Source organism: Asparagus officinalis, chromosome 4 (assembly GCF_001876935.1).
Source record: "Asparagus officinalis chromosome 4, Aspof.V1, whole genome shotgun sequence".
Lineage (NCBI taxonomy): Eukaryota > Viridiplantae > Streptophyta > Magnoliopsida > Asparagales > Asparagaceae > Asparagus > Asparagus officinalis.
In genome coordinates, this window is record NC_033797.1 from 143,153,862 (window position 1) to 143,175,639 (window position 21,778).

Sequence of the window (21,778 nt, forward strand, 5' to 3'; positions counted from 1 at the left end):
CATAATGGAAGATATTCCGGATATTGTGGACCAAAATCTATTTTTTAAAAAAGGATAAAAAATTGATTAAGCTCACATCAACTAAGATCCAGTTGGACATATTAATAGATTTTTTTTATTTTTTAGATAAATACTTGGGAAATTGTCTTTTCCCCATTTTCTCTAGCGTGCTGAGAATAAGACGATGGTTGAATCCCTGCATGATATAATTATTAGCAAAATGAAAAATAAAGCTAAATAGAGCGAGGGACATCCTAGTTCTTTTTTTATTTATCACGAGTGAAACAACTGACGAGTGGACAGAAAACAGAAAACAATATACAGAATGTAATGTTGGAAATCAGAATGTATAAGCTTATCCAAAATGAACTTATTTTTAAAAGAGTTTAGGTATTTAATTCAAAATAGGATGAAAGAATTACAAGTTTATGTCATTTTTCTTGCGATATATCTAGCTAGACATTCTAATAAAAATAACCGCAAATAGATCATTCTAATGAAATAGCTAGTATTTACACATTTCTTGTCTGCATTGGTCATTTCCTAGAATTTATATTGAAAATAATTAGATGTATGTAATTTTATTAATTTTTAATCAACGATTAAGATTAAAAATAAGATGTATATAATTTTATTAATTTTTAATCAACGATTAAGATTAAAAATAATGATCTCTTCATTATTTTTTTTCGTAACAGACAGGATACAAATTAATTAAAAAAGGTCTCGAATTCCCAACGGTCAACTTCACTAGAAAAAGACCCGGTTGACCGTCCGTAGTGGGCGGGGGTTGCAGCCGGCTCTACTCTCCCTAGTCTGCCCCTTCCCTACTCAACATCCACGTCATCATCCAACGCTGACTCACCGGCTACAGCGGTCGCCTCTCTTACCAACCCCAGCGAGCGCCCCTCGGGCCAACGGGGCAACGCCCCCCCCCCTCTCCTCCCCTATTAAAACCCCCGGCCTCCGATTCGTCAAGGCTGCTCTCCGTCGTCAATTTCTTCGGAGCTCCGGTCTTTTCCCGGCGGTTTAAAATTCGTGCCCCGAGATCTCCCTCCCAAAAAAGGAGCTTCTTTTGTTCTGTTGAAGAGATCTCCAAGGTTCGCCCTCTCTTTCCTTCATCCCAAAATTTTCTCCATTTTTTGGATTTTTTTTGGGGGTTTCCCCGTTATTTTCGGCGTATTTTCCTGTGGGTTTTGTCCGGTTTGTGAACCGAGGGTTAGATTTTACACGACCGCTTGGGAAATGTTAGCTTCGGTTGTTTTTGTAAAGAAATTTGGCGGTTTTTGCACTGAATCTTCACTTAGATATGCTAAATCTTTGTTTTTTTGGAAGTTTTTTTTTTGTCTTTCTGGATCCTTTGATCGCGATCTAACGATGCGGAAAATGTTCCTTGTGCTTCACGCAAAAGATCGCTACTTTTTTTTTTTTTTTGCTTCGCATCATGTTTTGTTTCGGATTAAAAAGGCTCTCTATCAGCTGACATTTTTGTTTCGGAAAAAAATTTACCCCATTGCTGTGATTTGAGCGTAAATTTGGTCGATAAATGCGAGACGCTCTTTCCTTTTGAAGTAAATTTGGCGGTTTTCCCACTGAATCTTGGCCTTAGATCTAATAAATCTTTGTCTTGTTTTTTTGGCAGTTTTTACTCTTTCTAAACCCGTCGATCTCAATCAATCTTATGATGTTGATGTGCTACTTATGCTTCGAGCAAAGGATTGATTCACGTGCTCCTTTTCCCTTCATTTTTGTAGGATCCCGATCCCCGTGATTTCTCTCCGCGCGCGAATCTCAAAGCAATGGACAGCTTCCCTGGTCTCCGCAAAGTCTCATCCTACGCCTCCATCACCGACGTGGACGAGGTGGAGATCTCGAAGCTTCTGGAGAAGAAAAAGGTCAACCTTGAGCGCAAGAGTTCCTTCGACGAGAGGTCCTTCAGCGAGCTCGACGGGTACCGGTCGGGGATCGACACGCCGTCGTCGTCGATGAGGAACTCGTTCGAGCCGCATCCGATGATTGGGGAGGCTTGGGAGGCTCTCCGGAGGTCGATGGTGAACTTCAAAGGGCAGCCGGTGGGGACTATTGCTGCTTATGATCATGCCTCTGAGGAGGTCTTGAATTATGACCAGGTATACTTTGCAAAACTTGGTGATATTGAACGCGAGATATGACAGAATTTGGCTGTTCTAGTTTGGAGAATTTCACCTTGTTAATCGTTAGGCAAACACAGAAATACACAAATAAGTGAAAGCACATGCACAAAAATGTCAGAAATTTACTGCTGAGGGGTTTGGAGTTTTATTGCTTGAAGAAGAATATTACAATACTTTGGGCTCCAAAACATATGTTTCGCCTAAACTATTATGTTTGTTCGTGCATACTCCCTTGAGCTAATTTCAGTGCCATCGACCCCTTATGATTCGTTTGGCACGCGGGAATGAGATCGAGTGAGAATGCAACGAAGTAAGGAATGGAATGGAATGAGTGTGAGAATGGAATGCTCATTTCCATTCTCATGTTTGGATGCGCGATTAAATAATGAAGTGAGAACGAAAAATCATTTTATTTTTAGTATGAGTAACTAATAAGAAGTCGTGGCATATTTGGTATTTAATTTAATTTTTTTCATTCTCATTTAAGTGAGAATGCTCATTCCCTACCAACTCAATGGGAGTGATTGTTCCCATAAAAAAATGGGAGTGAAGGAGAAGTGGAAATGAGCATTCCATTCCAGCCTTAAAAAGGTGTTGTGTTTGGCCTTAAATTCTTCTGTGTTTACCCCTGAACTAGTTTTAGTCTCACTTTATCCACAGACCTATCACTTTTAGTGCCTAGTTACCCCTTTAAGCTTATTACCTTACGTGTCGGATTTATGGAAAGAAAGTGACAGTTCAGTGGGGAAGGTGAGACTGAAAATAGTTCAAGGATGAACGGTGGAAAATTTAACAGTTCAGTGGGTAAGATGAGACTGAAAATAGTTCAAGGTCTATGAGTGGACAAATTCAACATATTAGGGGGTAAATGCCAGAGCCATTTTTCTTTTATTATAAAACTTAGCTGAAAACTTAGATTATTGCATATGCACCGAGTCTCAATATCAACATGATTGTTTGATTAAGACAAGTGGTATGGTGGCACTCAAAATCCTAGAAAATGTGTTGTAGATCGTGCTAATCATAATGATGACTGTGGAGTTGTCGAACAGATGATTCTTTAATTTTCTTATTTGTTTGTTCAGTCAAACAAACCAATATCAGATCATTAATCTACTCGTCCAGGATGTCGTCTTTATGTCTTACTTGCCAGCATTTTAAAGGTCCAACGAGGTGTGCCATGCATCGAGTCTTCATGAGGTGTATATTTTAGTACGTGGGATACAATTGAAGCATGCGCTTCAGGTCTCATATGTGCCTATCACATGTTGGCTTTCGCCTACATAAACAAGATGCGGTTTTCTCCACATGAACAGAACCAAAATGGAATTCCTTGGGCTGATTGAAAATATATAGGCAGATAAATGTCTAAAAGGGTTAGATATCTACAGTAAAGAGCCAAATGCTAAATCTCACTTGTACTTTTGCTATAAGTTTTATTTTATCTTCATAATGGATATTTTAAATTTGAAAAATAAAAATAATGAAACACTCATGTAGCTTATACCTCATGCTTTGTGGTCCACATTTCACCTCACAAGGAACATTTATGCTTCATCTCAGTTGTTTCCCCTTTCACAGTATTCCGTATGTTACTTTGTCTACTACATCTAGTATATCTCATAGTACTATAGTGATTATTTTTCATTCCAGATTTTGATCTATTTCCAGCCTGGCAGCACAGTAATTCTATAGTAATTATTTATCATTCCAGATTCATATCTATTTCCAGCCTGACAGTGCTGTAATCTGAATATAGTTAGAAAATGATTTTTGTAAGGAATTGTTCTTTATAAAAGTGATAGCAAAACCATTTCTTGCATTAACCTTCCACTTATCCGTCCATTGGTTGTCTGATTTTGATCTTTTCCTCTATATATAGGTCTTTGTTCGTGATTTTGTACCAAGTGCCCTTGCTTTTTTAATGAATGGAGAGCCGGACATTGTTAAAAATTTTCTCCTTAAAACACTGTATCTTCAAGGGTGGGAGAAGAGGGTAGATCGTTTCCAGCTTGGGGAAGGGGTCATGCCTGCAAGTTTTAAAGTGCTTCATGATTCTGCTAGGAACTCTGACACTCTAATTGCTGACTTCGGGGAGAGTGCAATTGGACGAGTTGCACCTGTTGACTCTGGATTCTGGTGGATTATTCTTCTCCGTGCCTACACAAAGTCGACAGGGGATTTAACTCTTTCAGAGTCACCGCAATGTCAAAAGGGCATGAGGCTTATTTTAGCTTTGTGTTTGTCAGAGGGATTTGACACTTTCCCGACATTGCTTTGTGCTGATGGATGCTCTATGATAGATCGAAGAATGGTAAGGTCATCTTGTTTCACTTCATATTCTATTGCATGCATGACACCTTTTGCTTTTTAAACTAGAGCATTAGGTGGTATCTGCCGCCTCACATTCAACCATTCAACCGAGCAAAGTCCTCTTATCATTTAGTTGGAGACATAATATGTACTTGTGACCATAATGTCATGAGCCACATGCCTTGAAAGTCTCTTTTGATTTCTTGCATTAAAATGCTGGTTAAACATGCCCTTTTCTTTTTCTTGTATTTGAGTGCGGTTGGATGTGTCTTACAAAATATAAGTCAAGGTTATGAAATGAAACTGTAGAAAGACAACATGAAGATACAAAGGAACATAAGTGATTTATGGCCTAGAAATCTTTAAGAATCAATATTTTATTGCTAAGGATAAATTATTAAGATCTGAGAGGTTATCAGTACTAGAGCTAATTAGCATGGTTCAACTGTTCAAGTGGATAAAGCATGGTTCAAGTGGATAACTTCTTCTCCAGTAGTTCTCATGACTTTAGGAAACTAATGCAAAATGATGTATCCTGGCCTTTCATTACCTTGCTTGTAATGTATCAAGTAAACGCAGCTTAGAAAAAAAAATCACATGATTTAGTGTACAGTGTATTAAAAAGAGAACTAAAATGTACTGCTGGCAATGGACATGAGAAAGCCAAAGCACTAGGGGTGCATTTGGTCCAGATATGGGTCGGATATGATGCTTACCATATCCATATACGCTTTACCCATCACGGATACGGATAATGATATATCTTGGTAAGAAAAATTCATATCCATATCTGCTAAAATCGGATACGGATATACATGCGGATATGCATGCAGATACAAAACGGATATGAGAAAACTAGATAACATTAAAAAAATATAGTTCATGCGATACAAAAGAGTTTATTAATATGTTCATTATATCTGAAAAACTAAGATTAGACATCGTGATCATCAAAATTAACCTCAAATCCATAATCTAAGGATTAAAACTATTGTAACAGTATGAGCAATATGCACTCGGATATTTCGGATAAGGATCCGGATATTTCACTACAAAATCATATTCGTAACCATATCTTGTTGGTTATAAATTTGAGTAACCATATCTCTATCTGATAGTATTTCCTCAGATACGATTTAGCACCTCTACTAAGCACTATCTCACTAGGGAAAGCATTTCTATGAATAGCTTTGGATTTGCTTTCAAGCATTAATTTATGTAATTATTCATTTATATGTTTTCATTTAGATTTCTGCCTTCATAAATTTTACCTTTATATTGGAAGCGGTTTGATTGTTGTTGTCAATATATAAAATGTTGTTTTGTTCACATATTATGTTATCATGGTGTTCTCAGGGTATTTATGGTTATCCAATTGAAATCCAAGCCCTTTTCTTCATGGCATTGAGGTGTGCTTTGGCGATGCTTAAACATGACAATGAAGGAAATGAGTTTGTGGAACGAATTATCAAACGGTTGCACGCCTTAAGTTTTCATATGAGAAGCTATTTCTGGCTTGACTTCCAACAGCTCAATGATATTTACCGCTATAAAACAGAGGAATATTCTCATACAGCTGTGAACAAGTTTAATGTCATTCCTGATTCAATCCCGTACTGGGTTTTCGATTTTATGCCAACGAAAGGTGGTTATTTTATTGGAAATGTCAGTCCTGCAATGATGGACTTCAGATGGTTTGCACTTGGGAATTGTGTTGCCATTTTATCATCACTTGCGACACCAGAGCAATCTATGGCTATAATGGATCTAATCGAAGCGCGATGGGAAGAGTTGGTTGGAGAAATGCCTCTGAAGATAAGCTATCCTGCCATCGAGAGCCACGAATGGAGGATTGTTACGGGTTGTGACCCCAAAAATACTAGATGGAGTTACCACAATGGAGGATCTTGGCCAGGTTAGTGCACATACACCATTAAACTTTTAATTGTTAACTGCATTTCATTTTCCGCGTGTCTGAGAAAGTTAAGATTTAATAGGTAAACTTCCAAGCTATATTTGTGTCAATGTGTTGACTACTCCCGAAAAGAATGGTCTGCTTGTCACTAGGTAACTAAATTTGTGATACAAACCATATGAACTGAAAACCCTAAACCTTTGTCTGAAAATAACTATCAGCCAATATCTAGTTAACTCAGGAAACTTTACATCATAAATCAATCAAATTTATGATATGAGAACCTTCACTTTATGACTGTTCATTTGATGCCTAGGTGAAAATCTTCTTGATATTGATCATTATTGTCGACCCATCCAACCTTTACTGTTAAATTTCTAGGAATACATTGTGCATCATAATTGAACAAAGATCTGCCACTACGGGTAAGTAGTAGAGAACCTGCCTCATCAAAACCTTAAGTAGCATTTATCAACCTCATTACATTCCTTCAGTAGCACTAATCAACCTCGTCAATTCCTTTTCTATAGAAGAAGAGAAGAGAATTGAAGGGGGCAAAGAAAAGAACTCATCAATTCCTTCAGTAGCACTTGCAACTGATTTACTAGCACTCACGGGGGGTAACATGTGCTTATATAGGAGTTGATTGAAAGATATGATGAGCGCTACTGAGAGTACTATAAATAAGAAGGTCATCTGCAAACTGTGAAAACTCTCCCTTCAATAAACACTGAAACTGATTTCATTGCTAACTGTGAAAACTTTCCCTTCATTTTATACGCAGTCTTCTATACAAGTACACTGAAACTGATTTCATTGCTAACTGTGAAAACTCTCCCTTCAATAAACTAATCAGTAACTTTTTTTCATTCTCCTCCTTTCTACCCTTTCTCCAGTCCTCCTGTGGCTGCTCACTGCAGCATGCATCAAAGTTGGCCGACCACAAATCGCAAGAAGAGCAATTGACCTAGCCGAGGCACGGCTTCAGAAGGACAGCTGGCCAGAATACTATGATGGCAAAGTAGGCCGATTCGTTGGCAAACAGGCAAGAAAGTATCAGACTTGGTCCATTGCAGGTTACTTGGTTGCAAAAATGATGCTAGAGGATCCCTCACATCTTGGAATGATCTCCCTGGAAGAGGATAAGCTGATGAAGCCTCTGATCAAGAGATCAACATCCTGGACTTGTTAAAAGAAAATCGAAAATGAAACTTTTTCTCATACGATTCTTTGGCGATAATCTCATCGTCAGTACAACATTAAATGCTAAAAAGTGTGTTTTGTTTGCTCGGTATTATTCATTTGGTTCCTCTTTGTAGCAAAGAAACTAGCATCATGTTAATTTTTACCTATTTGCTTGCGGAGTTCCTTTTCTGTTTTGTTTCAGTTTACTGAGAGTTATATAGATACTAATATTAACCTTCAGAGACATGTTATGGCATTAACTATAGTAACTTTTTGTAAAAATTAAGTCTGAACAAGTTACATTTTGCTACATTGCTGCTGTTGTTTCTGTGGTAGCTTTTTTACCATTTAATTTGGCACTATGTATTTGGTAAATTTTTGTAAACGAAGGTTATAAGGAGGTTTATCAATAAGTTAAATGTTGCTTGACCTTTTTCTTTAAGTTAAAAGCTGAGTGAGTCTCACAAACTTACCACAAATTATTATCAATTTTTTTCACAAAAACACTATAAAATATTTTCATTAAAGAAACTACTGTAAGGTTTAGAATCAACAAAAAATTACCACATAAAAAGTAAATTGCTCAGTACTTTAGTGATTTTATCAAAGATTATAGCTTTTATAAAATATGCATAAAAAGTTCATGATATTTTCAATTCAAGGATAAATTTCTCGTAACTTACGATATTTCTTCTGCTGATTTGGATATTGTGATGTTTTTGTCCTAACGAAAATAGTTTATTATACATTTGTGGCTAAATAGCACTTAAATACATTATAGTTTCACTCGGTTTGCATTTATATGCTCTCACTTATTTTTCACGGCATTTATACACCCCAAGTCATTTGAAATTTCAATATTAGTACTCTTTATTATGTAAACGTAAAAATTTTCACGCGAAAGATTTTCATACCACACTTAGGTCATGTTTTATTATTTTGTGTAAAACCCTTAAAAAGCACCGTGGGTAGTAATTGAACTGTCCACATAAAGGGAACTAGAACTCGCCACATAGGATTTTTAGTGGCCACGTCATCCAAGTAAGCCTTTAGAGTCAATCCGCACGTGATTGTCATACTGGAACGTTCACGTAAAAATTTCACATATCCAAATCAGCATAGGGCCCCACAGTGCCAATTTAAAACAATTCAGGGTATAGGAACGCCACGAAAAACAAGTGAGGGTATGTTGGTGCAAATTGAGAACAAGTGAGGGTATGTTGGTGCAAATTGAGTGAAACCACAAGGTGTTTAAGTGCTACTTAGCCTAATTTTGCACGTAGCGCCAAATAGTTTGTGGTATTTTAATGTTATGTGGTACGTTCCCTGCAAAACTTCAGCCCATTCTCTCCAATCACAAAAAAAAGAAGGAATTTTCACTGTAGACCTAATCTCAGATTTAATCCCTAAAATCGATCAATGTTAAATTTATTTATGAGAATTGACCTATTTTTAGTTAATTACTGTACTAATTAGTCAGGTTGTCAACCCTGACTAATTAGTAGTCTAATTACAAACAGAGTTAGGGAACATTGAAGATTTGCGGCTACTAATTAGGCTACTAATTAGTCGGGGTTAACAACCCCTACTAATTAGTATCGTAATTAACTCAAAGTTGGTTGATTCTCATAAATAAAGTAAAAGTGGGTCGGTTTTAGGGATTAAATCTGGGATCGGGTGTGCGATGAAAATTTAAAAAAAAAAAAACAATCTTTTTGCCTCCTCAGTCTCCGCCGATAAACCCTAGGGGGAGAAAGAGGAAGACGAAGAAAGAACCAAGCTCCTCCAATGGCCTCCTCCTCTCTCCTCCCCCCTCTCTCCCCCGCCCAGCCCCTCAATAACCCTACCCTCCTCTTCTCCCGCTCTCCCTCCCGCTTCCCCTCGCTCCCCAAAACCCCGAACCCTAGGCTCCCCTCCTCGTCTCTCCTCGTTAGGGCGAAATCCAAGCTCAACGGGGCCCAAAACCCTAAGGAATCCAGCAAAACTGCTCGAACTGTCGAAGAGGAGGAAGAGGTGGAGGAGGACTTGCCATGGATTCAGGAGAAAGCCCTCGATCTCGTCGAGTTCACTGGAACGGTCACCCAGGCCATCCCCGGGCCCAGAGTGGGCCGGAGCCCTCTGCCGTGGGTTCTAGCGGTCCCGCTCGCTTACGTGGGCCTCTCTTTCGTCGTCGCTGTTGTCAAGACTGTCAAGAAGTTGACCTCGCCGAAGGCGAAGAAGAAGAGATTGGTAATTTTGATGGGAAATCTGCGGGTTTTTGTATGTGGGGTTCCCCCCCCTGAATTGTTCGTTCCATGTGAGGATTGTTTTTCGTGTGCAGGTGAATAAGAATGCGTTTCTGTTGAGGGAGATTGATGAATTGTTTCAGAAGGGGAGGGGTGGGGTGAGCAATTTGGCGCTCAAGGGGCTTATGCAGAAGGTATTTTTTTCTTAATTTTTTTTGTTAAAATGCTCAAGGCGATGTTTTTGATGATAAGTAGGGTATTAGGGTTATCTTAGGACCATTATGGCGCCCTTAGAAAGTGTCTACTTTTTTTTTTAATAGTTAAACATTTCGTTGTTTATTTTATGAGTTGAGCCAAAAGAATTCCCCAGATGTAGAATGGTTAAATCTTTTGAACTCTGTATCTTATCATTGCGTCGTTCGCTTAGTTCACGGTCTTTAACTTTCACTAACCCTTGCTAAATGTTTGCCTTAGTTCAGCTGAGTGAATAATGTTTATATTTACCTTAGAACTTTATCCCCCTAACTGTTATCGTTGTTTCCTTTTGATTCAGACAGGCTTTAGCATGGATGATATTTTAAGAAAGTACATCCGGTATGCACTGAATGAAAAGCCATTCAATCCCGATCTGGTTGTTGACCTCATACATCTGAGGAACGCATCTATGTTGGAAGATCCGCAAGTTGCTGAAGTTTTAAACGAGACTTCAAGACGGATTGTTAAGGAGAAAGGTGATTTTTTATATCTTCTTTTGATTTTATGGTATTTTTAGTTGTCCCTTATGGCTTCTCTGGCTGATGCTTAACAACAATTGCAATTCCATGGAGTGGAAAACTTTATCCACCATAAATATTGACTGTAATTCCTTAATTTTATTTGTTCTGTGAAACATTACTGCTTTTGAGCCCGTACATACCGTTTCCTTGTCTTCATCTTTTGATAAAAAATTGAAAGATGCAATATTCAAACCTTACTAAATGTATTGTTTGAGGCAGAGCTGTTAACATGGAGGGTCATCTTTGGTTGTTCCAAACTAGAGAAAAAAAATGACGATGCACCTTGTCATGCACTTGATAATGTTCCTTTAGGCATTAATCTGTTTCACCAGAACATCATATTTTAATTCCAATGTGTGCTTGGGTATCATATAATGATTCATAAATTTTCATTGTCATGATGGAAGCTCTCATGCATGGATTTATAAATTGTACTTAGCTGACATCAGTTTTGTTGAGTCATGCCTGTGCCAATAAATTGTAGTTTGTTTCGAGGATAGGGATTAGATGAAAATGGCCATCTGAACATTGGTTTTGGAAGGAACGCGTTCTGTGTCTCTCTCTTTAGCTACTTCTGTTTGTCTTTGGGATCTGTGCAGTTCCCTTAGTAAATCTTAACATTTTATCCCCGCGAGTTGAGTCTATGTTTGTGAAAGTTTTAAGGTTTTTTCTATGAACTTCATGACAGAAAAGGTAGTTTCTCCATGCACCAATTATCCTCCTGCATATTATGGCAAGATTCTCTCTTACTTTTAGGTCCTGGGCTGAAGTGTTCTTTACCAGCTCTGAGAGGCGTCGTCAAGTTAGTAGAAGTTTGTTAAGTTGGCCATCATTTTACCGAACCTTCTAAGATTATAGTTATGGTCCATCCTTGTCTCCACTTGTTTTAAGAGAAAGGTTTATGTGATAATTATAGTGATACCCAAGTGGAACATACTAAAATTTTATTGGAAACTAACAAATCCCTCCTCTATTAAGTTATATGCAATGTAGTAATCCGATCTTTACTGGCTATTTAAAATTAGATTAACAGTCTGTTACAACAATAATATTAATGTAACAAATCACAGACTCCCATGAAGCACAATCATGACATTAGCTGCAATCTCCAAAGTTCAAGCCCGGGAAGTTTGTGAACTAATATTAGTTAGGAGTTTCTTTTGTAATAAACTAAAGTCCCTTTCAGGCTTTCAACTTAACTCCATTGCCAATGCTTTCAGTTCAAACCACTTCAATCAATTGAAATCATAAGCAAGTAGCAATAAACTCTGTAGACCCTTTAGAGCCTCTGACCATCATAAAGTTCATAGTTCATAGGTCTACAGCTATGAAAATCTTAAATTGGAAAACCTCTCTATTCAAATATAATCGACCTGCAGAATATTTGACGAAACAGTTGCTAGTAATATTTCCTCCAGTCCTTTGTCTTGTTCTGGTACCACAATTTTTTTGATGTCAGTTTCCAAGAGAGGAGGTATGGAGAGGGAGAGAGGGAGCATGGGATGCCATGTAGATGTATCACATTTTGTCTGTCTGTGCATGTGCATCTTTATGTACGTGTATTAATTTCCCAGTCCATATAGACCAGGTAATTCAATATGCATAAAAGCACATGCAAACACGGACGTAATACTAAACAAAATGAGCTATCAAGATCAAGGAGTGGTGAGGTTCACCTACTTTAATGTTCTAGATGTGATCAGTAGCGTGGGTTTCACCACTAGCCTATCTCTTGGTAGTTCATTTAGCACAAAGTGCTGCCACCTTATACCCATTTTTTGATACACCACAACAACATTACTATTATTAACGCTTGTAATTTATGTTCTTATTAAGCAAGTCTTTCTCAAATTTTATCTGCTATGAAGGAGGAGTATGATGCATGCAAGGTGAATTGCATTTTAGATTATTTCTTTTGATATCAGATTTAACTGAAACATAGAGTACTGAACGGTAGGTTGGTCAATCCAGGGGTGTATCTGTGTATGTAAAACTAAAAGCTGAAGCTAAAAGCAGCTGAGCTCAACTGATGGGATAAAGTTTGTTGATTTTGGTTATAACATTGTGTGTCATTTTCTTCTAACTGGAAAGTTATCTGTGTTCCAGGCCCAGTTGTTATGGATATATCAGGATTCACAGAAAAGGGTTTTAAGCGAAAGCTTGCTGTACAAGCCCTATTTGGGAAGATTCTCTACTTGTCCGAGGTAACTTGCACTTATACTTTCTCTTTCTTTGCTTATTAGTTATTGGTGATGAATGGATATAGTAATTGTAAGTGAATATCTCAAGTATTATATAATATTCTGCATTTCGTTATTATCTTTTAGTTTTCCCCTCTTACTCTTTTAACCTACTTTTTTGTCCTTCAATTTCTTGTCTTGGTTACGGTAGCTCTTCAAATACAGTTATGCGATGAAGAGGCAGATCTATCCTATGCTTGAATGAATTCTTAAGCTGTTTTATTAATAAGTTGAAAGGCCAATGTTAGCAACAAGAATTTCTATATAAGGCATTATATTACCTATAATTTAATCTTGTCCTCATGATGTGACTTTCCTTGCAGTGAACCCACAAACTTTTTCTTGGACCTAATTTGCTACTCTTGCTTCTAGCTAGTGACCTTTTTCCTTAGTAAGACCTTAGAATTGTCATCAATGCATCATTGCTGGTATCGTTTATATCATATCATTTAATGCAAGCGTTGGCGCTCTTTGAATAATGTATTGTGCCTGACATTTTAATGCAAACACGACAACACACTAATAGACGGAGTGTTGCTGATGTTGTATGAGCGTTGCAATAACAAGGTAGTGACATGTCCAGAAGATTTTTGACAAAGAAATTCAATAACACGTATCTTACTTCTAAAATTGAGCTGCATGCTCTACAATCTAACCATGTGAGCTGTAAACTTGGATTCGAATGATCGTTTAACAATTTTCTTCTCCTCCTTTAGTGAATAGATTCCACTTGGTTTGCTGAAAAAGATGCATCAATGTATTAGAGGATAAAATAAGTCAGTCTCGAACTTATCTCAAGAACACTGCAAACAAGAGTTGTTTGCTTATATTTTGGTTCTTTCTCATATTGCCTGCTCATGCCTTATCGTTTTGTGATTTAAGTATGCAGACTTGCAGTTTTGGTACACAAATTTAGTGTTGCAAATTCATTTTATTGTTTAAAAATAACATACTACAATTACTTGATGAATAGAAGTAAGGTTCCATCCTTTGCTCATTCTCAAGCATGCATATCAAAAAAGCCTATTTGTCATGTTCACTCAACTAATGAACAACCTTCAAAATTCATCGAGTAAGAGAGATCCTAGAAACAGGAGAATGCTTCCATTTTGTAGGGGAATGATATTCGACTACAAGGTAGTGAGTAAACCTAATTGCCAAATGCAACAAACTGATCTTCGACTACTAGGTAGTGAGTGAACTTGATGCATAATATGCTATCAAGCTACTTTAATCTTTACATGAGGCTTCTCTTTATATAAAGTAAAGTTTAGAAGCACTAGATACATCAGTAATATATGAATGCAAATTAATATTCATATTCTGAAATTAAAAAATGTTTGTAACACACAAAGATTAAAGAGGTGTGTAAGGTTTATCAATATATCTAAGTAATGATGGAGTTGGTATACCAATGAAATTAATTGGTATACCAAAGCTGAACCACAGATTTATAGTGGTTTGGCCCACCTTACCTATCTCCACTTGCTAAGGCCTTGGTAATTTCCATACCAAGCTTCGTTATGCTAATCTTGGTGCTTGCCAACTCAATTGATACCCAAGACGAAGTGATTGGACTTCATCACTCCCTCCATTGAAGAATGTTCTCTTCCCACCAAAGAGCATATCTTAATACAAGCGTATGCAACACTTTTTTCTCGATGACGAGTGACAATAATGAAAACTTGATTCTCCCCTCTCATAAAAGATGTACAAAATGGAGGTTTTATGTCTATTGATCACAGAAAACTATGTTTGGAAAATTGAATAAGTTATTGAATGTGTTGCATTCAAGAACACGAGCCTATAAATAGCTCCTTGTCGAGAATCAGAAAATGAAGCTAGAAGATATTCAAATTGAAGATAAGAAATAATTATTCAAGTCTTTTTTATAAGTTAAAAGGTTAGAGTTATTACTCTAGAAATTAATTCTTTCTCAGATTCTAGTCGCTTTTTGTCCTCTATTGTTTCACTTTTCTAAGGAACATAATATCCATTAAATAGAGTTCATTTAGATATGAGATTAATCTATAAACTATTAGATCATAGCAAAAAAGTAATTGTCATGTATATGATTGAACGTAACAGTTGGTTCTCTAATATGGATATTATCATCTCACTTACATTCCGGGGTATGACAGGAATGAAAGTAATTATATAGCCAAAACAAGAAAAACACATTAAATCCTTTAATGGTTCAATAAAGAGCTCTTACTCGAAATGACGCAAGGACGACTGGATGAATATATTTCTTCCTTTGATAGAAGTCACCTATAAGTGTTGTGACATATGCTATATAATCTTTACATGAGTGCGTATCATAGGCGAATTGCCGCATGAGTTGTGCTATATCAAAATCAACTAACTTGGTTTGACATAACAGAAACAATATTATGGGATGAGAACTTCAATTTTGAATTTGAAAAGGGACTAAAGCTGCTCCCTAGGATGACATGTCACATCACATGATTACCCAAAATGAATAAAATAATATATTGTGAGAAGAAAACCCGTCTTAATATGAGTTATTTATACCGACAATTTGCTAGATATACTAACAGGAAAGAACAAGGCCTACTAAAGGAATCTTACCATCTTAGTAACTGAGAGGTCTTTAGAAAAAAAAATTCTAAAGATTGAAAGTTGAAAAATTGCATCTAGTCCTAATTTAAGTGACCATGAAGATGCAGTAGCTTGTTAAGGAAATTTATGCAAATGATTCAAATAAAGCTCGCTAAAACGACTTCTATAAAAGCCCTCTTTGCAAGTTGATGTTGGATCAACTACTTATAAAGGACAAATTCATGAGAGACAAAAGGAAGAAAGCATTGTATATTTCCGAGAAGAATCAACACTAAGCAATTCTGGTGATGGGAAGAATGCAAGTGAGATGCTAAATTGGGAATTTTCAATCCTGACACATGTTTGATGGCTTAACAAGATGACATAAACCCAAAATTAGATCCCTTTTTTTTTTGAATTTTCAGTATTTAGCAAATCTTCTCTAAAGACACTTTTAAGTTATATAGGTAACAGACTTTGCATGATTAAGTTATAAAGTACAATCATCACTTCCAAAGAAAATCAGTCTACAAAGTTCTGATATTCTCTTAAGTCTACTTGAGATATTTTTCCTCAAATTTTTTTGAATATCTAATTTGTTTTAAATACTTCTTTCAGCTTCCGGAGTTCTGCTCAAGGGATAGCTCCCTAATTATAAAAGAAATATTCGGGGTTACAGAGTATGACCACTACCTCTTATTACCCATTTATTGTTTTTGGGGTTAATTTCGGATACACCTCCTTTAGTGTCACTGATTTGAACTTAACATTCCTCTAGTTTATTTATGCTGATAGACGTCCTGAGTGAAAATGTTTTGATGCTTTTACTCTCAAAGAAAGATAAATTTGTCATTTTGGCAAATAGACCACCAGGGTTAAAAGAGTCAAAAAATTCAATCAATGGGTCATCTGCAGAAATAAAACTGGAGGGTAGTAAATTATTACTTCGATACTATAGGGGGTCTATGTGTATTTAACCCTTATTTCTAATCATGTAAGTTGCATTTCTTCTTGTGCTAATTTCCTAAACTTTATACACAGTGAGGACGCAGACACCCTTCGGATGCACACGCTATCCGAAAACAGTGATATGGAATCCCTTGAAAAAATGGTCGATGATCATGATGAGGAAGAGGCCGATGAAGGGAATTCGGATCAAATGAAAGTTTAATACCCTTAAAAGAGACGAATAGGCGCAATTCATGCAAAAACTACCTGCCAAACATAGAAGAGCTTGCTTTCCCCCTGGTATTCTTCTCTAGATTGAAGAGATTTTGTAGTCCTCTTTGGGTTGTGTAAATGGTAATATTTATGTTCTATGCCTTGCATCCTCATATTGATATGAAGAAAGTAGATAAAATTCCATTATGCGAAGAATTTCTTGGTAGTGTGTTTCAGGTAATTAGGGATTCTTTGATGGTGTGACGTAGGTAATTTCAGTCACTATAGAGCACTGTAGCTTGGTAGATATTGTTTGTGAGTCAACTAGCTATTGTTCGATCTTGTCAAATATTCTGAGCAACTCTCCTACAAATTGCTTTTCATCAAGTTTAACTGCGCGTTTTGCTGCTCTTATTCTATTGTTTGTTTGAGATGAAAGCATTTTTTTTTTAACTCAATGCATTTTGGTGCCCTCTCCGCGTTCTTGAATGCTTCAATGTTGAATGCCTCAGGACAACTGTAAAGATAACAGTTATAAGGTGTTTTTTTTTTTTTAAATTGGCTTAGTTGCACTTAAATACCCTATAGTTTCCTGTGTTTGGCACTTACGTACTCTCACTTGTGTTTGGCACCCCCTGTGTACCCTTGAGTTTTTAAATTTTACATTTTAATAACCAGAAATGCAAATGTGAGGATTTTCCCCCGGGAAATTCGTATGTCACACATGCTAATCTTAGAACTTTTTAACCATTAATTTTTTTTAGATTTATTGCTAAAACTATAGCAATTTTAATCTATTTAACAAATATTAACTTTTGAAAAATGTTCTAAAATTAGCAGGTGAGTTTTAAATGACGATTTTTTTTTGGATAGACTCGCGCGTTTGCAAAAACGAGGGTATTAAAGTGTAAAATTTAAAAGCAGTGTGGGTATATAAGTACAAAGTTAGGGAGACTATCCGGTATTTAAAATTTCCAATTCCCAATTACTGTAATTAAGCCGTTCTTTTTAAGTTAATTTATCCTAAAGCACTGCAGCACTTAACCGAATTGCGCTAATTAAATTGGTCTGCCGCTACGCAACTGAAGTATATGCTAACTACATTCCTTAAATTGTACACAAGTAAAGTATATGCTAACTATATTCTTTACATTAGCTACCTGGCTAAATCTAACCAACTTAATTCTAAATCAGGAGAAAATGAAATTGGACCTAATCGTAAACTTATTCCAAGGGCTGATACGAGTTTTAAAAAAAAAAAGTTAACCCGTTGAGTAAAGAGATAACCATAACAAGAACCATAATAACTCCATCCAAATAAAACCTTATTTGAGATGGTTAATCATTTAATTTGGTGCTTAACTACATACATCCTAACCACCTCATCTCGTACCTAACTAGCTAAGTATGAGCAAAGTGGCAAAAAAAAAAAAAAAAAACAGTCTAATTCAAAGCTTTATACTATTTGGCTAAGTATGAGCAAAGTGGCAAAAAAAAAAAAAAAAAACAGTCTAATTCAAAGCTTTATACTATTTGCTTTCCAAAGTTTTCACTTTAGTATCTTTTAAAAAGAAAAAAAAGGAAGAAAAAAAAAACAATATCTCATCCCAAATCCAACGCAGCATTTAAAGAAATAAACTTCAAAACTAGGAAACAAAAAGATGAAGAGATTAAAATATGATGATCCCTTCATCCCTCCGTTTGCTTCTGATCTTTTTTACCTTGCCTTGCACACTCAGGCACCGCGTTCTAAATACAGCAGGCGCCAATCTCGTATAGAGTTTTCCTTCTCCATTCACAGGAGCTTAAACTTGAACGTGCACCATGGACCTGTTCTCTAAACTCTTCATCTTCCTCCTCTTTTCATCATCAAAACCAATCCATGCCTCCGGTTTCTATCGCTTGGAGCGCGAAGATCTTCTATATGTTCGCGACTCCTTGACTTCGACGGCGAACCTCCATTCTAAGTGGACAGGCCCTCCTTGCTTTGAGAACCAAACCAGATGGATCGGTATCACTTGCTTCAACTCCCACGTCGTCGGTATAAACCTCACCGGGATTCAACTGACAGGGTCCCTCCCGCCGAAATCTCTTCAGCACGTCGCGTACCTCGAAAACCTGAACTTGAGCGATAATGCACTTCATGGCGATATTCCAACCCTGCAGGGTCTGAATAAGCTGAAAATTGTTTCTCTGGCGAGAAATAAATTTTCAGGCTCAATCCCGGAAGGTTTTATGGCTTTGCCGAGATTAACAAGGCTAGAGCTTCAAGATAACCTTCTGAATGGAAAGATTCCATCTTTTGATCAGAAGAGCTTGACGGAGTTCAATGTGTCGTATAATTTTTTAGAGGGTAAAATTCCTGAGACTAGTGTGTTGCAGAGGTTTAAGGCTAGTTCATTTGATCATAATTTGAGGCTTTGCGGGAGACCTTTGAATAAGCCATGTCGAGGGTTATCACCTTCGCCTTCGCCTTCGCCTTCAATTGTTCCTCCATCAATTATGCCATCACCAACTTCAGGGCCGTCAAGAACGAAGAAATTGGAGAACTGGGTTTTGATTGTCATCGGAGTTTGTGGGGTAATGGCTCTTGCTATGATTGTTTTGTGTTGTTTGTGTTATTATAAGCGAAATCGCAAAAAGGAAACAATGAAGAAGCGTGAAGTTTCAGGTGTGTAACATCCAGACATAATTCCAGCATTCAACTTTTCTCTTTTATAGTTGTCTTACATCAATCTGGTATCGAAAATTTATGCACATAATTCTAGAGTTGGCATTGTTGATAACAGAACATTGTTAAGGATAATGTGAACAATGCTAATTGGACGTCAGGAGGATGTCGACATTTACTCCTCAGAAATTTCATAGATGTAGAGATGATTTTAATTTGTAGATATAACCTTGGCGTTTCAGATTTTTTCCCTTTCTTAGCAGAATCTGTTGCTTTAGTCCAGTTGATAGTCGTTTCAGTTTTGATCCGGCACTAAAAATGTATGCATTTACACAGTTAGACTTGTTGATTGCTAGTCGAATTATGAATACTGAAACTTCATTTAAAAGGCAATTTTAGCATCAACTGATTTAGAATGAAATACTGCTGAAGTAAATGTATCTAATTCCAATTAGACTTCGCGATCATGTCCAGAAGCTGTCTATGGTTAGATCAATACAATATAAGCTATAAATACTATCAGGAACATAATTACTTTACTTTCCCCTTTCTCCAGTCACTTTTCAATATCAAAATTTTAATAATGTGAACTCTGATTGCAGGGGAAACTTCTTCAGAATTCCCTGTTAGCAGACCAGGAGGTTCATTGTCCGGGGAAGGAACAAGCAAACTCGAAAGCCTAGAGTTCTTTGACAAGAGCAGGCAGCTCTTCAATCTCGACGAGCTCTTAAGATCTTCAGCAGAAGTTATAGGGAAGTCAAAACTTGGCACTACGTATCGAACAACGCTGGAGCAAGGCAACATTGTGGTAGTGAAGAGGCTCAGAGGTGTGAGTGGATTGAGCAGGAAGGATTTTGTTCAGCAGATGGAGATTCTTGGTGCGTTGAGACATGAAAATCTTGTAGAGATAATTGCTTTTTATTACTCCAAGGATGAGAAGCTGGTGGTTTATGAGCATGTTGGTGATGGGAGCTTGTCTCATCTATTACATGGTAAGCTTCTTCTCTTAACGTTTGGTTTGTGCCATAGATAAACCCTAGTACGGTTAATTGCCTATACATCTCTGAAATTTTGTCAGTGTTAACATTCTGATGTCCAAACAAAGCTATTTTTTCCCATTATCTATACATGCACTGCAGAGAAGGGTATGTTTTAAAACCTTACAAGAACAGAGGATCTCTCTGCAATACATTGAAATATCATTGGACCTCTCTGCAACACATTGAGATCATATGATAATCGCGTGACGTGTACATATCTCATGAAGATAAGGTTGTCTAGGTTCATATGGTAAATAAAAGTTTATGAGTTACAAATGACCACTTGCTCCATATTAAAGGAGGTTATCGCAAACCATGGAGTAATAGTTTCTAGGGAATGAACCAAATACGCACACAACATAACACAACATCCAAGTACATGTCAATGTACACAGAATTACAAGGATACAAAAAGTAGTGCCATAGCATACCACATACTTATTTCTTAACAATTATTTATATGACGCAATTTCATAATGGGGCAATGTGTATGAGCTGACAACTCATTTTACAAAATAAGCCGCCAAGAGATGAGAATTGTGAGGCTCACTTGCGCTGATGTGACTAGTAGATGAGTTTTACAACCCCACTATCGACTGGCGGCTCATATGTATGAATATACGTACGTATGTATGTACGTATGTACGTATGTACGTATGTATGTATGTACGTATGTATGTATTCCTTAACTAATGCTCGTCATATACATTATACGCGTAATTTCCAAACACTACATTGACATTACGTGTTTTTATTTTGTGACAGACAACAGAGGAGTAGGAAGACTCCCTTTAAACTGGTCTTCCCGCCTAAAAATTGCAAAAGGAATAGCAAAAGCCTTAGCCTACCTCCACCACTCTCTCCCCTCTCATAGAGTCCCACATTCAAATCTCAAAACCTCCAGCATCCTCATCCACGACCGCCGCCACCCGAAACTCACCGACTTCGGCCTCCTCCCACTCTTCCCCTCCCCCCACCTCGCCCAAGACCTCGCCATCCGATCCTCACCGGAGTTCTCTCAAGGGAAAAAACTCAACCATAAAACTGACATCTACTGCTTCGGTCTGGTACTCCTTGAGATCATCACGGGGCAAGTCCCCGAGGACCACGACGGGGATTTGCCATCGTGGGTTAGATCGGCGATTAGTTGCGACTGGTCGACGGACGTCTTGGATTTGGAGATTGTTGCGGAGAAGGAGAGGCATGGGGATATGCTGATGTTGGTGGACATTGCACTCCAATGCGCTGCAGTTGAGCCAGGAAGGAGGCCTAGCGTTAGTGTTTTGGTCGAGAGGATTGAGGAGATTAGTGAGGGAGAGGGATGATGAAGGGGGGGATTTGATTGAGATAATTCTTTTTATTATAACTTTACTTAGATTTTTATTTTTACTTTTTGCAAATTATAGTGTGTTTGCAAAGTTATAGAGCGAGACATGACACCCAATTGGTTAGGAGGTTGAAGGAGGAATTGGATGTCGTGTGATATTCTCCTCAATTTTGTTACAATTTTGTTTATATTTTTTTTATGGTTTTTTAT

At 37.2% G+C, this 21,778-nt stretch overlaps 3 protein-coding genes across 3 annotated transcripts; all 3 read left to right on the forward strand.

The window, feature by feature from the left end:
- LOC109839626 (alkaline/neutral invertase CINV2-like) lies at positions 946-7,767 on the forward strand. The gene is made up of 5 exons (XM_020408129.1): positions 946-1,100; positions 1,755-2,129; positions 4,036-4,467; positions 5,823-6,381; positions 7,278-7,767. The coding sequence occupies exons 2-5, from the start codon at positions 1,800-1,802 to the stop codon at positions 7,571-7,573; spliced, it is 1,617 nt and encodes a 538-aa protein (XP_020263718.1). The 5' UTR covers positions 946-1,100; positions 1,755-1,799; the 3' UTR covers positions 7,574-7,767.
- On the forward strand, positions 9,250-16,944 carry LOC109839627. Its single transcript, XM_020408130.1, has 6 exons — positions 9,250-9,795; positions 9,887-9,985; positions 10,345-10,522; positions 12,674-12,771; positions 15,988-16,049; positions 16,411-16,944. Exons 1-6 carry the CDS (start codon positions 9,355-9,357, stop codon positions 16,538-16,540), a joined length of 1,008 nt encoding a protein of 335 aa, XP_020263719.1. The 5' UTR covers positions 9,250-9,354; the 3' UTR covers positions 16,541-16,944.
- On the forward strand, positions 18,268-21,778 carry LOC109836203 (probable leucine-rich repeat receptor-like protein kinase At1g68400). The gene is made up of 3 exons (XM_020404073.1): positions 18,268-19,201; positions 19,804-20,193; positions 21,007-21,778. Exons 1-3 carry the CDS (start codon positions 18,355-18,357, stop codon positions 21,564-21,566), a joined length of 1,797 nt encoding a protein of 598 aa, XP_020259662.1. The 5' UTR covers positions 18,268-18,354; the 3' UTR covers positions 21,567-21,778.

What these genes read in the sequence shown, in the direction of transcription:
- LOC109839627 (XM_020408130.1), top strand. Translation starts at nt 9,355, where the DNA reads ATGGCCTCCTCCTCTCTCCTCCCCCCTCTCTCCCCCGCCCAGCCCCTC. An exon ending in AGATTCTCTACTTGTCCGAG is followed by an intron (nt 12,772 to 15,987) that starts GTAACTTGCACT and finishes TACTTCTTTCAG; the next exon opens with CTTCCGGAGTTCTGCTCAAG. An exon ending in GAAATATTCGGGGTTACAGA is followed by an intron (nt 16,050 to 16,410) that starts GTATGACCACTA and finishes CTTTATACACAG; the next exon opens with TGAGGACGCAGACACCCTTC.
- LOC109836203 (XM_020404073.1), top strand. Translation starts at nt 18,355, where the DNA reads ATGGACCTGTTCTCTAAACTCTTCATCTTCCTCCTCTTTTCATCATCA. An exon ending in GAAGAAGCGTGAAGTTTCAG is followed by an intron (nt 19,202 to 19,803) that starts GTGTGTAACATC and finishes CTCTGATTGCAG; the next exon opens with GGGAAACTTCTTCAGAATTC. An exon ending in CTTGTCTCATCTATTACATG is followed by an intron (nt 20,194 to 21,006) that starts GTAAGCTTCTTC and finishes ATTTTGTGACAG; the next exon opens with ACAACAGAGGAGTAGGAAGA.
- LOC109839626 (XM_020408129.1), top strand. Translation starts at nt 1,800, where the DNA reads ATGGACAGCTTCCCTGGTCTCCGCAAAGTCTCATCCTACGCCTCCATC. An exon ending in AGGTCTTGAATTATGACCAG is followed by an intron (nt 2,130 to 4,035) that starts GTATACTTTGCA and finishes CTCTATATATAG; the next exon opens with GTCTTTGTTCGTGATTTTGT. An exon ending in CAATGGAGGATCTTGGCCAG is followed by an intron (nt 6,382 to 7,277) that starts GTTAGTGCACAT and finishes CCCTTTCTCCAG; the next exon opens with TCCTCCTGTGGCTGCTCACT.